This window comes from Papio anubis, chromosome 1, assembly GCF_008728515.1.
Source record: "Papio anubis isolate 15944 chromosome 1, Panubis1.0, whole genome shotgun sequence".
In the NCBI taxonomy this organism is placed as follows: domain Eukaryota; kingdom Metazoa; phylum Chordata; class Mammalia; order Primates; family Cercopithecidae; genus Papio; species Papio anubis.
The window spans coordinates 1,088,499-1,103,024 of NC_044976.1; the positions used below are offsets into that span (position 1 = coordinate 1,088,499).

A 14,526-nucleotide genomic window follows, 5' to 3' on the forward strand; every position below is an offset into this window, starting at 1 on the left:
AACCCCATCTGTACTAAAAATACAAAAAATATCCGGGCGTGATGGCAGGTGCCTGTAGTCCCAGCTACTTGGGAGGCTGAGGCAGGAGATTTGCTTGAATTTGGGAGGTGGAGGTTGCAGTGAGCCGAGACTGTGCCATTGCACTCCAGCCTGGGCACCAGAGCAAGACTCCATCTCGAAAAATAAAATAAAATAAAGCAAGGTGGAACCAGCCTCATTCTTCCATTTCCCACAGTAGGGATTGGGCTGGAAATTCCACAGCAAATCCCTCGCTGCACTTTCCTCCGCCTGCCCCTGTGACACCAGGGCCCTTCATCCAGAAGCAAGCAGCCTCGGGGACAGCTTCGGCATGTTTAAGTGTTTTCACGAGGGCTTCACTGTACTGTCAGCGACATCGCGAGCCCAGAAGTGAATAACTGACATAACAATGATTAAAGTTTGTGAGCAGCCTCTTCAGGAAACGGCAGCGCAACTTTATGTTCAAAAGATCCAAAGCAGGAGAGCGTGAGGCCTTCCCTTTCCCAGATCCTAGGGGTGTGCAGGGCGGGCCTGGGGCCCTGAGAGGGGTGGAGAGTCAGAACTGCGACCTGCGGCACAGCCCCCACCTGCTTTTCCTGTCCCCGCCCCCGTCGAGGGTCCCCAGGGACCGGGACTTGCTCCCAAAGTCGCCTCGCCCTGGCTCTGGCGAAGGCAGGAGGGTTTTGGAAGCAGCCGCTGGTGGAGGTCTGTCTCCTGACAGCAGCAGGGACTGGCTCCCTCCCTACCTCCGGCCAGCGCAGCCGGAACCGGCCACGCAGACCTGCGACCCCCCACAAACCGCCTCGGGACGAGGTTCTGTCGCGCCCGTGGACCACGGTGTCCACGCGGGGCTTGTGCCACGGTCCCCTCCCATGAAGACACGCGGAGGGTCCCGTCTGCGGCGCGTGAGGGCAGCGGTCCCGGAGAGCCAGACCCCGGCCGCGGAGAGCTGCCCGGGAGGGAGGGGGCGCGGCTGGGGGAGGGGGACGGGGGGAGGTGGGGAGGGGGGAGGGGGCGGCGGGCGGGGGCAGGGGAGGGGAGCGGCGGGCGGGGCCGGGCTGCGGGGAGCGGCGGGCTGGGGCGGGCTCGGGGCGGTCTCCGCGCTCCGTCCGCCCCCTCGCGCCCGCGCCGCGCTCGCTCAGCTCCCGCCCGCCTGTGCCGCCTGTGCGGCCGCCGCGAGCCAAGTTTGCGCGGACCCCGTCCCGAGCCCGCCGCGGCCATGGACGCGCCCGCCCCGCTGCTGGCCCCGCTCCTGCTCCTCTGCGCGCAGCTGCTCCGCGGCACCAGGTGAGCGGGCGGGGTCCGCGGCGCGCGGTCGGGGGCGGTGGGGGGCCGGCGTCGGCCCGAGATAGCGGCTGGGAGAGCGGCCGGCGCGAGCCCCGGGCCCCGGACCCCAAGTCTGGGGGCCCCGCGTCCTCCCTCCCCGGGGTCTCGCCCCGCGGGCCCCTTGCTGGACTCGCCCCGACGCTGCCCCTGGGCTCGGGACGCGGCGACCCCCGCGCTGGCCGCCACCGCCCGGTGCTGTCCGCCGTCCTGGTGCTGAATCCGGGCGGGACAAGAGCGTCGTAGCCTCCCGGTTTCCCCGGCTCCGTGGCGCGCGTGGAGGGTCCCCGGGTCCGCGGCACTCGCGGGTCCCTGCCCGGCCGGTGCCTTGAGGAAAGGAAAGACCCGAGAACTCGGTGCGGGGAGGCTGCTCCCTTTGCTGGGGGAGCGGTTCCCCGTTCCCCGAATGAGCTTCCCCAGCCGGCGGGTCTGGGACGGACGGAGGAGGCTGTGTCGCTGTGGAGGGTGGGCCCGGCCTCCAGGGTCTCCTTTCAGAGCCCGTTTCAAATGGCGTGGACAGAACTCCTGAGTGTGTGCAGGTGGACGGCGGCCAGGTACCCCTGGCCACAGAAAAGAGATGGTGGATTTCTTAACTATTTTAGGAGGGGCTCCCCAGAGAAGGAAGAGGCTTAGAAGGAGGCCCCCCAGGGCTGGAGCCCCCTCTGGCCTACAGTCCCTCCACCCCCTCCTCTTTGGGGATCTGAAATGGGTTCCACAGCCACCCAGGCAACTTGGCCCCACCACTGGGCCTGGCTGCCTTCCCTAGGAGTCACGAGAGGACATTCAGGGGCATCTTTGAAAATCACCTCAGTGCAAAGACTGCAGAAGAAACAGCAAGAAGCTGTCCCCCAGCATTCGGGATCTCAGAGACCATGAAGATGCAGACATAGAGGTGGCTGACCGCAGTAGAGGTGGCAGCACCCAACACGGGGCGGCGTGTCAGAGTTTTCCTGTTGGAGGTGCGGGGGACAGAGCCCAGAAGGCTTGGGTCCAGCAGCAGCCGTGTGCCCATCAGGAGACCACAGGGTCGGCGCTGCCTCTGGATCTAAGCAGCCCGTGTCCTGGGAAGAGCTTTGTTTTCCCATCAATCCCAGCGGGCCTTTCTCCCCTTGTCCTTCCCTTCCTTCAAGGTGAGAGGAAGGACGAAGCCTTGGGCACAGTCGTAGATGCGGTGCTGGAGACATGCGGCCAGCTGCCAGCCCAGGCCCACAGCCACTTAGCCAAGAGGCTGAAATCTAGACGGCTCTGAAACCCCAAAGTTTTAGCCCAAGTTTGACACCAGAACTCAGTTGGCGGCAAGTCCCGTCCTGCACGGACACGAGACTCTTCTCATCTTTGTTAATCCTACCTCTGGACCTATTTATGTACACTTCTTGCCGGGAAATTCTCCAGGCTGCCCCCAGCCCCAGCCTCTGTGTCCACCATTTCCCTTTTCTAAAATCTGAAGATCCTTAATCCTAGCCTGCATCTGGCTCCTGGGCTGTTGGGGAAGGGGTTCTGTGGCTGTTTCCCCGGGCAGGAGAGCTGGAAGGCCACGGTCCAGCCAGGAGTGGGGCCCTCTGGGCCTGCGGTCACTCCCATCCCCGGAAGAAGGGTGCTGTTGGGGAGCACACCTTGCCTGGTGAGAGGTGCACTGCCTCGCTGTGTTCCCCTCTAGCTCTCTGGTTAAAAACAGTGACCACCTGGCTGCACGCTATAGCCTCTCCTTTGAGGTCATTCTGTCCACACACACACACGTGCTGGGCTCAACCTCCTGCTCTTGGCGTCTAGGGGCAGGCCTGGAGGGTGGAAGCACCTGCTAGCTCAGCCCTAGGGGCCACCTTCAGACTTAGCGGGGTGCTGTCCATGAAGAGCCTCTCCTCCCATCCGTGGCTGTGCCCCTCCGCTCCAGAAACCAGGACAGTCGCCCTCCCTTCCCTCAGTCTTGGGGTCCTCGTCCTGGAGCCGTATCGGATGTCAGTGGGACCCATTCTGGCCATTACCCCAGGTCCCCATCGCAGCAGCTCCTCATGGGAAAGGCTGGGTGGGATAGGAAAGGAGTGTGGCGGCCGTGGGTCGGCCCGAAGTGTGAAGACCCATGCACGCGGCAGGCACTGAGCTTGCCGACTGTGTGCCCGCGTGGGTGGCCCTCCCGGGCTGCCGGCACCTCCGTCTCCCTGGAGAAGCTGTGCTGCGGCTCCTACCGTGCCAGCTCGCGGTGCGCTGGTGGCGGTGCTCCTCTTTGCCTTGGTAACTGCAATGCTGGGAGGCTTGTGCTGCTCTAAAAGCAGAGCTGTGGGATATGTGGGCTGGGTGTGCGCCGTGGAGGAGCCTGGAGGGGGAGGCTCCCAGCTACACCTACCTTCCCTGTCTGTCCCCCGGGCACAGACAAGTGACAGGGATGGGTTTGTTTTTCAGTGGGGCCAGGAGGGCAGGAGGCCAGGTGACCCAGGGAGAGCAACCCGAGGGGGAAGCTGCCATGTCTTCATGGCACCCACTCTGCCCCCTGAGTTTGGAGTCCTAAATCCGAGCGTAGACTTGGAGCCTGGTGTATGGCCCTGAGCCTCTCTGTCCATCCACCCAAAGGAAACCCCAAGCTCAGGCCACCACTGGGCCGCAGGGCCACCAGGTGAGGCAGCAGCCCTCTCCCGAGATCTCCATGACGTACCGGAGTCAGGACGTCCCCACCTGTGTCGAACTCCCTTGGTGCAGGCTGTGTCCCCCCAGCCCCCGCTAGCTCTGCCTGCCCTGTACATCCTGACCTGAGGAAGTGGAGGGCCTCCAGACCCCAGAGTCTGGCATGAAGCACATGCCCCCGCACGCTGGCCCTTCCCATCTGTTCACAGTGGGAAAACCACCGGCCGCTCTCCTAGGTGAGAAATGGCGTGGGGGTGGGAGCCTGCTTCCTTCTCACCCCCAAGAGGCGACAAAGGTGCCTCCAGGTGAGCTTCGTGGAGGGGTTGCTCTTGGTCTTGACTTCATGCCCCCCACACGTGCCACCACCCTGAGATGGGCAAGAGACGTGGCCCAGGAAGGACGGTGTCTCCTATGGCCTCATTCCAGGCAGGCTAGATGGCAGCTGGGCTGGTCCAAAAATAAAGCCTCACTCAGATCCCTTTGCGTCTGACCTTCAGGGTGACTTCCATTTGCATTTTTAATTGGCCAGGACTTAATTCGATTCCATCTTATCCTTTGTTACCAAAGTGCTTGCCCCTCCTTAGCCCTGCGCTGGGCCACTCTGGGGGTCCAGTGGGTGCGGAGTTGTGGGTCCGGATGTATAGCAGCCCTGGACGCTGCTTTCAGGTGTCTCCTCCTGCCAGAGTTGGGCCACCACGGTCGCCCAGGACAGATTGGGGTTGGCAAAATCTCGTTTGCTAAGGAACGTTTGGTTCAAAGTCAAAATCTTTGAAAGGTCAGTATATAAAACAAGAAGAAAAGTGGTTCTGAAGGAAAGGGAGAGGGCCTGAGCCCCTACCTGCTGCTGCCTCCCAAACCCCGGTGGTCTTCGGGGGCCCCAGGACGCACCTGAGGATAAAGTGTGTGGAGCAGGGTTGAGGCTGGACGTAGGGAGAGGCAGGGAGAGTGTCTGCCTTCCTGCGTCCTTCCCAGTGTTTCTCCGCAACCGTGGGTTTAAGATTTGGAGCCGCCCCTGCAGCTCCCCGGCAGGACTTAGCCTGAAGCACCAGACCCACTTGCCCCTCCCTTGGGAAGCCAAGGACTCAAGGGGGCTGGAGCTGGAGAGGCAGACAAGCAGAGTGGGCTACAGGTGCGCTGTGCAGGATGCTGGGAGGGGGCTGCACGGGGTGGGGCTGGTGGCCCGGCCTCAGCTTGACTGCGCCAGACAGGCAGCGTGGAGGGGTGCCTCGAGCCCAGGTCGCAGTCTCTGAGGGAGCAGGAGGCCAACGACTGTGCCCCCACTGTAAGGAGGGGAGGGGCCATCAGCTGGGTCCTGAGGAACCAGGTGTGGAGAAGGCCTGGGACTGTGCTCTGCTCTTGGTGGCCTGTGGAGTGGCCCAGCATGCAGCACCCGCTCAAGGCTGTGTCTGAACTGGGGTCAAATCTGTCTCTAGGCTTGTTGAGGCGGAGGCTGCTGACTCAGGCCCTGACCCCTCATCTCTCTGGGAGGGCTTGGGCCAGGCTCAGGGGCCTGGTGACCTGGAGGCCATGTCTGAAGCCACTCTGCCACCCCCTTGGATAGAAATGATTCCAAGAATAGAGGGAGGTTAATCTCAAGGCCCCACCCCTGGGACCAATCCCCGCCCTGTGTGCAGGAGGACGGGTGTGACAATCGCCAGGAAATGGACGGCTTGAAACAACGGACTCTTATTTTCTCGCAGCTCGGGAGGCCAGGAGCCTGAAATCAAGGTGTGGGTGGGGCTGGTTCCCCTGGAGGCTCTGAGGGAACCTCTGTCCGCAGCCTGTCTCCAGCTCCGGCGGTGGCTGGAAACCCTGGCCTCCCTTGGCCTGTGGATACCTCACCCCAATCTCTGCCTGCACAGTCACCAGCTTCTTCCCTCTTCCCTTCTAAGGACACCAGGCCTTGGGTTTAGGGCCCACCTGATCCAGTATGGCCTCATCTTAACTAATTACCTCTGCAAAGACCTTATTCCCAAATAAGCTCACATTCTGAGGCTCTGGGTGGATGTACATTTTGCGGACACTGTTCAACTCAGTGCAGGTGAGCAGATGGGGGCCGGGGGTGCTGGGGTGCTCCGGGCTCTGGCAGCACGGTGTATATAGGGAGGAGACGCCTCCCTCAAGCCTGAGCGCCCCCATGGCCCTGCTGGCTGCCCCGAGCTGCTCCGAGGTCGAGTTAAACCCCAGAAACACATGGCCATTTGGGGACCTGGGCCTCACCCTAGGCCTTCCTGGGAGAGACAGAGAATAGGAGGCTGTGGGTCTGGGTTTTGGGGCCCTGTCCTCTTCCTGTCCCTGCATCTTGCCTCTTCTTCACATTCCTCTTCTCTAAACCATCTAATGGGGGAAGCTTCGCCCTCAAAAGCCAACAGGGAGACCTCTTTGGTGAGGGACCCTGGGGTGGAGACCCCCAGGCCAGCCTCTGTGGGCTGGTTGAGGAGGGAGGCTGTTAACCTGGGAGCTTGGCCCACACTGGGGGACTCTGTCCCTCTCCAGGGCCACCTCCCGCAAAGCCAGGAGAGCAGAGTGGGCACTGAGGTCAGAGGAGGAAGCCAGGTCAGGGCCGGTGGAAGAGGCTGAGGACCTCCCAGGATTCCCTGTGTCCAGCCGGAGCCTCGGGGACTGGCCAGGCCCCTGTCTGCAAGGGCTCTCACAGTGGCCCCCCACACCCTGGCCCAGGTGCCCAGAACAGTGCTGCATCCCCAGGAGGGGACCTGGGCTCAGTGGAATTAAATTAAGTCCTGGCCTGTCTGACCAGTGGCCTTGCATCTGCAGAGCGATGAATGACATTGGCGACTACGTGGGCTCCAACCTGGAGATCTCCTGGCTCCCCAACCTGGATGGGCTGATAGCCGGCTATGCCCGCAACTTTCGGCCTGGCATTGGAGGTGAGGGGCGGCCCAGGCCCGGCAGGCAGGAGCCACTGGGGCCCGGGCTAGGCCGTGGCTGTGTGGCCCACCGGGCTATGGGCTGCGCTCTGGGCAGGGAAGTCTGGCTCTCCCCCGGGGGCTCCATCAGAGCCAGGCTCCCACAGAGACAGCCAGGGAGGTGCAACTTCTCGGGCCATGATGGCTCACTGCCTGTGACTGGGACCCTGGCAGGGTCCCACCCTGGCTCCCATGCTGGGCTGGCCTCAGCCCTTCTTAGTTCTTCTCCTTCCTCGCAGGGCCTCCCGTGAATGTGGCCCTCGCTCTGGAGGTGGCCAGCATCGACCACATCTCAGAGGCCAACATGGTAGGTGCCACAAGCCTCTGCCTCAGGCATGGTGGGTGCCCACAGCCTCTGCCCTGGGCTGCATGCCCCTGGGGGTGGAGCGAGGCTGACCCCGGCCCCTGTGCTGCCTCCACAGGAGTACACCATGACAGTGTTCCTGCACCAGAGCTGGCGGGACAGCAGGCTCTCCTACAACCACACCAATGAGACCCTGGGCCTGGACAGCCGCTTCGTGGACAAGCTCTGGCTGCCCGACACCTTCATCGTGAACGCCAAGTCGGCCTGGTTCCACGACGTGACAGTGGAGAACAAACTCATCCGGCTGCAGCCCGACGGCGTGATCCTGTACAGCATCCGGTGAGCGGGCCGCCCACCGGGGCCCTGGGGGACAGCCTGCCCAGGCCCATGTCGGTGCCTGGACGCTCCGAGGCTTGGAAAAGCTCGAGCGGTTCCTGCTGCCGGGAGCTGGGGGGGTAGAAGCTGCGCAGTTATTTATATCCCCGCAGCTGCTGGGGAAACATCCACGCTCCAAGGTCGCCGACAGGAAGCCGGCAGATGTGGCTTTTTGGCCAACACAGTGCCTTTTGGTTTTTAAAATGGGGTGGAATAAAATTAACCTTTGTAAAGTGAACAATGCAGTGGCATTTGGCAGATTCGCCCTGTTGTACAACCCCACCTCTGTCTGGTCCAAAACATTTCAGGACCCCGAAAGGAGACCCAGCCACGGAGTAGGTGCTCTCCACTCCGCCCCCCTTGGAGCCCCAGCAGCCACCCGTTTGCTTTCTGTCTCTGTAGATCTGGTCAGAGACAGAAACATTTCACCGACAGGGAATCACACGCTGTGTGTGGGACCGTTTATGACTCCGGCTTCGTACTCAGCACCGTGTCCTCAGGGTTCACCCCTGCTGAAGCTGGAGTCAGGGGCGCCTTCTTCTTCACAGCCGGGCAGTAGCCCATGGCAGGGACGTGCTGCACCTGCCTTCCATCCATCTGCTGAGGGGCGCCTGGGTGGCTTCCTGCGTTGGTGAATGTGAAAACACTGCTATGAACGTGTGTGCGCACATTCGTTTGAAAGCCTGTTTTCAGACACATGCCTCTCAAAAATGGAATTAGCTCGCAACACTTAAAAAAATCAAGAGGCATGTGGCCGCCCTCAGTGGCTCACACCTGTGATCCCAGCACTTTGGGAGACCGAGGTGGGTGGATCACGAGGTCAAGAGATCGAGACCATCCTGGCCAACATGGTGAAAACCCGTCTCTACTAAAAATACAAAATATTAGCTGGGTGTGGTGGTGGGTGCCTGTAATCCCAGCTACTCGGGAGGCTGAGGCAGGAGAGTTACTTGAACCTGGGAGGCGGAGGTTGCAGTGAGTCGAGATTGCACAACTGCACTCCAGCCTGGTGACATCACTCTGTCTCAAAAAAAAAATAAAAAAATAAAAAAATCAGGAGGCAGCTGGGTGCAGTGGGTCACGCTTGTAATCCCAATACTTTTTGGAGGCTGAGGTGAGAGGATCACCTCAGCCTGGGAGTTCGAGACCAGCCTAGGCAACACAGGGAGATTCTGCCTCTACACAAATAATAAAAAATATTAGCTGGGCTTGGTGGTGCGCACCTGTGGTCTCAGCTACTTGGGAGGCTGAGGTGGGAGGATCACATGAGCCCAGGGGGTTGAGGCTGTAATGAATCAAGATTGCACCACTGCACTCCAGCTTGGGTGACAGAGTGAGACCCTGTCTCATAAACAAACAAAAAAATCAGGATATTTTACATAAGAATTCAAATATCTGACCTCTCCTAGAAAATCAAGCGCATGGCGACTCTGGGCCTATTCCTGTGTGTTCCCCAGCCATCGCTCAGGCCAGGGCCTGGGTGTTCAGGCTGTCCCCTGCCCCGTAGGCCCCCAGCCCAGTTAAATAGTCAAGTGTTTTTTTTTTTTGTTTTTTTTTTTTTTGAGGCGGAGTCTCGCTCTGCCGCCGGGGCTGGAGTGCAGTGGTCGGATCTCAGCTCACTGCAAGCTACGCCTCCCGGGTTTCCGCCATTCTCCTGCCTCAGCCTTCCGAGTAGCTGGGACTACAGGCGCCCGCCACCTCGCCCGGCTTGTTTTTTGTATTTTTTAGTAGAGACGGGGTTTCACTGTGTTAACCAGGATGGTCTCGATCTCCTGACCTCGTGATCCGCCTGTCTCGGCCTCCTAAAGTGCTGGGATTACAGGCTTGAGCCACCGCGCCCGGCCAATAGTCAAGCGTTTTGAAGAGAATGAATGAAATCCAGTTCTTGATAGTCCTAAATGAAGACTTGCAAGCATCTCTGAAGTTGAGCAGTTTTCAGGTTTACCTGGATTCTGGGCAACTAACAAACACAGCCTGAGAAGTAGCTCGGGCTCCAGGCAGCCCCTGGTACTCAGGGGGCATCTCTACAGGGGAACTGCCAGGCTTCTAGGAGGGCTGGCCTCACCCCCAAGGCCTCACTGCCATGCTTGTCTTGGCAGAATCACCTCCACTGTGGCCTGTGACATGGACCTGGCCAAATATCCTATGGATGAGCAGGAGTGCATGCTGGAGCTGGAGAGCTGTGAGTGGGCGCGCAAGGCGGGCAGGGGCTTCTCTCGAGGGCCGTGCTGGCTTCTCCAGCAGTGGATGGGGGCTCAGACTGTCAGCCCAGGGCCTGGACAAGGCTGGCCCGGCACAGGGTGCAGGAAAGCACCAAACCAGCTTCTGCATGAGCAAGAAGCCTGGGCAGGAGGAGAAGGGGCCGGAAGGCCTGGAGCAGTCTGGCCTGTGGGTCCGTCCATGCCTGAGGAGCCGGGCCGTGGAGCCCAGACATGACTCGGATTGGTATCGTTAAGCCAGTGCTGCAGCCCCTGTGTGTCACCTGACGATGGTGACCCCATCTGTGTCCCTTCCACCTGCCCAGAGGAGCCCGACATGGTCCCAGAGCTGAAGGCCACCTCGCTCCTGGCTGGGGTCCTGCTCGGTCCCCATCATGATGGTGTCAGCTCCCTGCAGGCTTCCTGTGTGGACAGAGTGCTCCTGCCAGGGCTCCCGGGGCAGGACCAGGCTCTGCCGCCCACCTGTGTGCTTTTCCTGCAGATGGTTACTCATCGGAGGACATTGTCTACTACTGGTCGGAGAGCCAGGAGCACATCCACGGTCTGGACAAGCTGCAGCTGGCGCAGTTCACCATCACCAGCTACCGCTTCACCACGGAGCTGATGAACTTCAAGTCCGGTAACGTGTGCCTGCCGCCCCTTCCATGTGTGCCCGCCGCCCCTTCCGTGTGTGCCCGCCACCCCTTCCACGTGTGCCCGCCGCCCCTTCCACGTGTGCCCGCCGCCCCTTCCGCGTGTGCCCGCCACCCCTTCCGTGTGTGCCCGCCGCCCCTTCCGTGTGTGCCCGCCTGTGGTTTTCATGCTTTTTCGCCAAGCCACCCGCAGGCCCTCAGGGCCCCTGGGGATGCAGCTGGGACGCTCCTGCCTTAGGAACTTGCTCATTGGCACCAGCTACACCCACACCAGGGCCACCAGGCCTGCCATCGTATGGACGTGGGTCAGCCCTTCCCATCTCACTCCTCGGTCCTCTCTCTTCCCAGCACTCCAGGTTTACAGGAAACGTGAGGGTGTGGGGAGCTCTCTTAGCCCCAGGTCTGCAGGGCTCAGGGGCCAAGCTTTCCTTGTCTACCTTGTCTCCCAGCTCCACTTTCCCACCCCTACGTCCCCCGTCCCCAGTCATCCAGAGCGGGTGAGCCCAGTGCCAGCTCCTTCCAGAGCCTGGCTGTGCCCGCAGGAGTGTTAGGAGAGAAAGGAGTGCGCCCTCCCCATTGGCTGCGAGGGTCCCTCAGGGTCAGTCCAGCAAACGTGAGGCCAGCAGCAGCCTCAGCCTCTCTCCTTCTCCTCTGGGTTACACTGCTCAGGACCAGCCTGTCCTGTGGCCAGACCTAGGGCCGGAGACCCCCAGACATTTCAGGCCATGTGGTTGGTGGGGAGGGCAGGGGTCTAAGTCTCTCTTCTGAGCCCTGCTGTGGGCCCCGTAGCTGCCAAGCCCTGCCGCCCCTGAGTCCCACGGTTGGGCTGGGCTGGGCAGGGACGGGGGCGCTGACGGTGGCTGTCCCAGCAGCCGGCCAGTTCCCGCGGCTCAGCCTGCACTTTCACCTGCGGAGGAACCGCGGCGTGTACATCATCCAGTCCTACATGCCCTCTGTCCTGCTGGTCGCCATGTCCTGGGTCTCCTTCTGGATTAGCCAGGCGGCGGTGCCCGCCAGGGTGTCTCTAGGTACGGGGCCGATGCTCCGAGGGGGCTGGAAGGTCCGTCCTGGGGAGCAGGACTTCTCATCCCTCAGCTGGGGGCCCAGCACTGGCCTCCGGACCATGCCAGCTGTCCTGGGGCAATGGCCAACTGGGCCAGGCCGGGTCAGGGGAGCAGGACCTGCTCCCTGGGGTGGGCATGGGGGTGGGGGGCAGCGGACCCTTATCTGTGGGTCACAGGCACCAAGGTTGGGGGTGGGACGGCGTGAGGGCAGGGCTACAATGATGGTACCACCTGTGCCCGGCAGGCATCACCACGGTGCTGACGATGACCACGCTCATGGTCAGTGCCCGCTCCTCCCTGCCACGGGCATCGGCCATCAAGGCACTGGATGTCTACTTCTGGATCTGCTACGTCTTCGTGTTTGCCGCCCTGGTGGAGTACGCCTTCGCGCACTTCAATGCCGACTACAGGAAGAAGCAGAAGGCCAAGGCCAAGGTCAAGGTCTCCAGGCCGAGGGCAGAGGTGAGGGCCTGGGACTGAACCAGGGACAGCACTGCTGGGGGCCCCAACGAAGACCCCTCAGCTGCTCCAGCCCACTGTGGGTCCCAGCTGTGCTCCCTGAGCATGGGGGGCTGGAGCTGCTGGCCCAGGCGGGGCCCTGCATGGGAGCACCTGTGGTCCAGGGCCCTGGGAGTTGCACCCCAGCGCTCAGCCCTGTCTCCCCCACTGGCCCCGTGCAGATGGACGTGAGGAACGCCATCGTCCTCTTCTCCCTCTCTGCTGCCGGCGTCACGCAGGAACTGGCCATCTCCCGCCGGCAGCGCCGCATCCCGGGGAACCTGATGGGCTCCTACAGGTCGGTGGGGGTGGAGACGGGGGAGATGAAGAAGGAGGGGGCAGCCCGCTCAGGAGGCCAGGGGGGCATCCGCGCCCGGCTCAGGCCCATCGACGCAGACACCATTGACATTTACGCCCGCGCTGTGTTCCCTGCGGCATTCGCGGCCGTCAATGTCATCTACTGGGCGGCGTACGCCATGTGAGCGCAGGACTCAGGCCACCCTCGCTTGTCCTGGCGCCCGGCGGTGGCTGCCCAGAAACTTCCTGGGAGAAAGAGCCCTTGGTCCACCTTCCCTCTCTGCGTGTTTCAAAGTGGGATGACAGTCGGCCACGGAAAACAAGAGGAAGCTTCGGCCTCCCTGAGCTCTGACCTCACCCGAAAGGCCAGCCTGGGGCTCTCCAGTAGGCAGCGCGAGACCCGCACAGATGAAGGAGCAGAGGGTCTGACCGAGAGACTGAGCCAGGCTGGGGTCTGGGCCCTTGAGAGAGCCGCGGATTTTTAGGCTCAGAAAGTGATCCTGGTTTCTAGGTCTCTGCTGTGCGGGGTGGGGATCGGAGCGTGGGAGGAGGTGGGAGTGGACGTCCATCCGGTGAGCAGTGAAGGCGTTGGTGAGGTCTCTCTGGCCCCAGCATGAAATAAAGCCTTGGCCTGGGGGCCGCTTCGTTCTCTCTCGCGGTGCCGCGCTTCACTCCTGGGGTGCCTGGAGCCCACCCTAGCTGCCCGGAACACCCTTCTCCAGCTGCAGGCTTCCCGGGCGGTGTCTGGGTGGAGCTGATTGTGGAAGCCCAGAGAACACTCAGGGTTGAACATACGCCTTGCCCAGCGGAAACAGTGGGTCGAGGTCCCGGGAAGGAGGCTGTCCTTGTCAGCAGGGCAGGCTTCGAGGGAAGGGCTTCAGGAAGTGAGGAACCAGTTTTTGTGATGCTGGCTTCAGGCACTGGGTCACTTCATCTATGTCCCTGTGCTGTGATGAGGCCATTTTCTCCAGGGGCCTGAGGCAGGAGCCTGCACCACAGTGTCGGGGAGTGAGCTCAGGGTCGCCGGTCCCAAAGCCTGGAGCTTTTGAGGTGCCTTTCTGAGATCCTGGAGCTCAACACCAGACTTGGGGACAGAGACTCAGGGACACAGGGGCTCAGGGGCTGGATCCCAGATGAGCCATGTCTGGGGTACTGAGGGAGGGCCGAGGTGCAGAGGCCTAGAGGGAGCTAGAGGAGCTGCCACCCCATTGGTCCCTGAGGCCTTTGGTCCAGGGGCTGTCCAGGGCTAGGTGCCACCATGGTCCCTTCTTGGATGTGAGGATAGACATTTGGAGGCCACCGAGGCCCCACAAACACCACAGCCCTTTCCCACCTGCTGCCACTGCCATGGACATGGGGTGAGCACACTGCAGCCCAAGGAGCTGACAGGCAGCTCTTAATGAGGGGTCCAGGTTTTCCAGGGCACCGGGTCATTACTTGTGGAAGAATCTGAAGGGAGCAGTTGGAACAACTGCTGGGGCTCTGCCATCCGCTGCAGGACCCAGGCGTCCGGGGCTCTGCCATCTGCTGTGGGACCCAGGCGTCCAGAGCCATCACATGGCAGCTCGCAAGGTGGCAAAGTTGGCCAGGTCAGTGCCCTGTGGAATCGGGGTGGCAGCTAGGCCTGGGTGGCCCCCATCTCCATACCACTGGGGACCCGGGGTGACTGTGTGAGTCACCTGTCCTTAGCAAGACCTGCGGCAGCTCTGGCAGGGTGAGCAAGCAGCAAGATCAAGTCACCAATGGGGCCCAGGCATTGCACCCGGGGACCGACGCAGGCTGAGTTGCTTCCCTCAGGGCCAGGCTGTGCCCCAGAGCAGATGAGGGCATTGCCCACCACTGCCCAGACCATGCCCCATGCACCACCTCTGTCCCCTGCTGGAAGGTCCCCCCACGCCACTTCCTAATGACCGCTCCTCATTTCCAGGCTGCCCTTTAGCACCCCTGCTCTGCAGGACAAGGCTGTGAGGCTTGGCAGGGCCGTTCTGCGGGTGGGACAGGCTGGGGATGGAGGGGGTGGGATGGACCAGGCTCTGGTGTGGCCACAAGCGGCACGCAGAACAGAAGTGAGCTTTGGGGCAAGCAGAGAGCAGGTGGCCGGGCAGCAGCAGAACTGGATCTGGGTCAACTGGGGCTCCGGGCTACCTCCTGACACCAGGGTGAGGCGGCTGAGCCTGCCAGCTCCTTGTCCAAGGACGGAGACACCCCTGCAGGGCCGGCTCTCACCGTCCCGCCTCCTGCCCTCTGCTCCCT

The 14,526-nt window shown here is 62.0% G+C and overlaps 1 protein-coding gene across 1 annotated transcript; it reads left to right on the plus strand.

The window, feature by feature from the left end:
• The first annotated feature begins 1,117 nt into the window (after positions 1-1,117).
• GABRD (gamma-aminobutyric acid type A receptor delta subunit) lies at positions 1,118-12,924 on the plus strand. Its single transcript, XM_031663679.1, has 9 exons — positions 1,118-1,305; positions 6,733-6,845; positions 7,124-7,191; positions 7,307-7,527; positions 9,663-9,745; positions 10,264-10,401; positions 11,287-11,442; positions 11,723-11,940; positions 12,159-12,924. The coding sequence occupies exons 1-9, from the start codon at positions 1,238-1,240 to the stop codon at positions 12,456-12,458; spliced, it is 1,365 nt and encodes a 454-aa protein (XP_031519539.1). The 5' UTR covers positions 1,118-1,237; the 3' UTR covers positions 12,459-12,924.
• Positions 12,925-14,526: the final 1,602 nt, after the last annotated feature.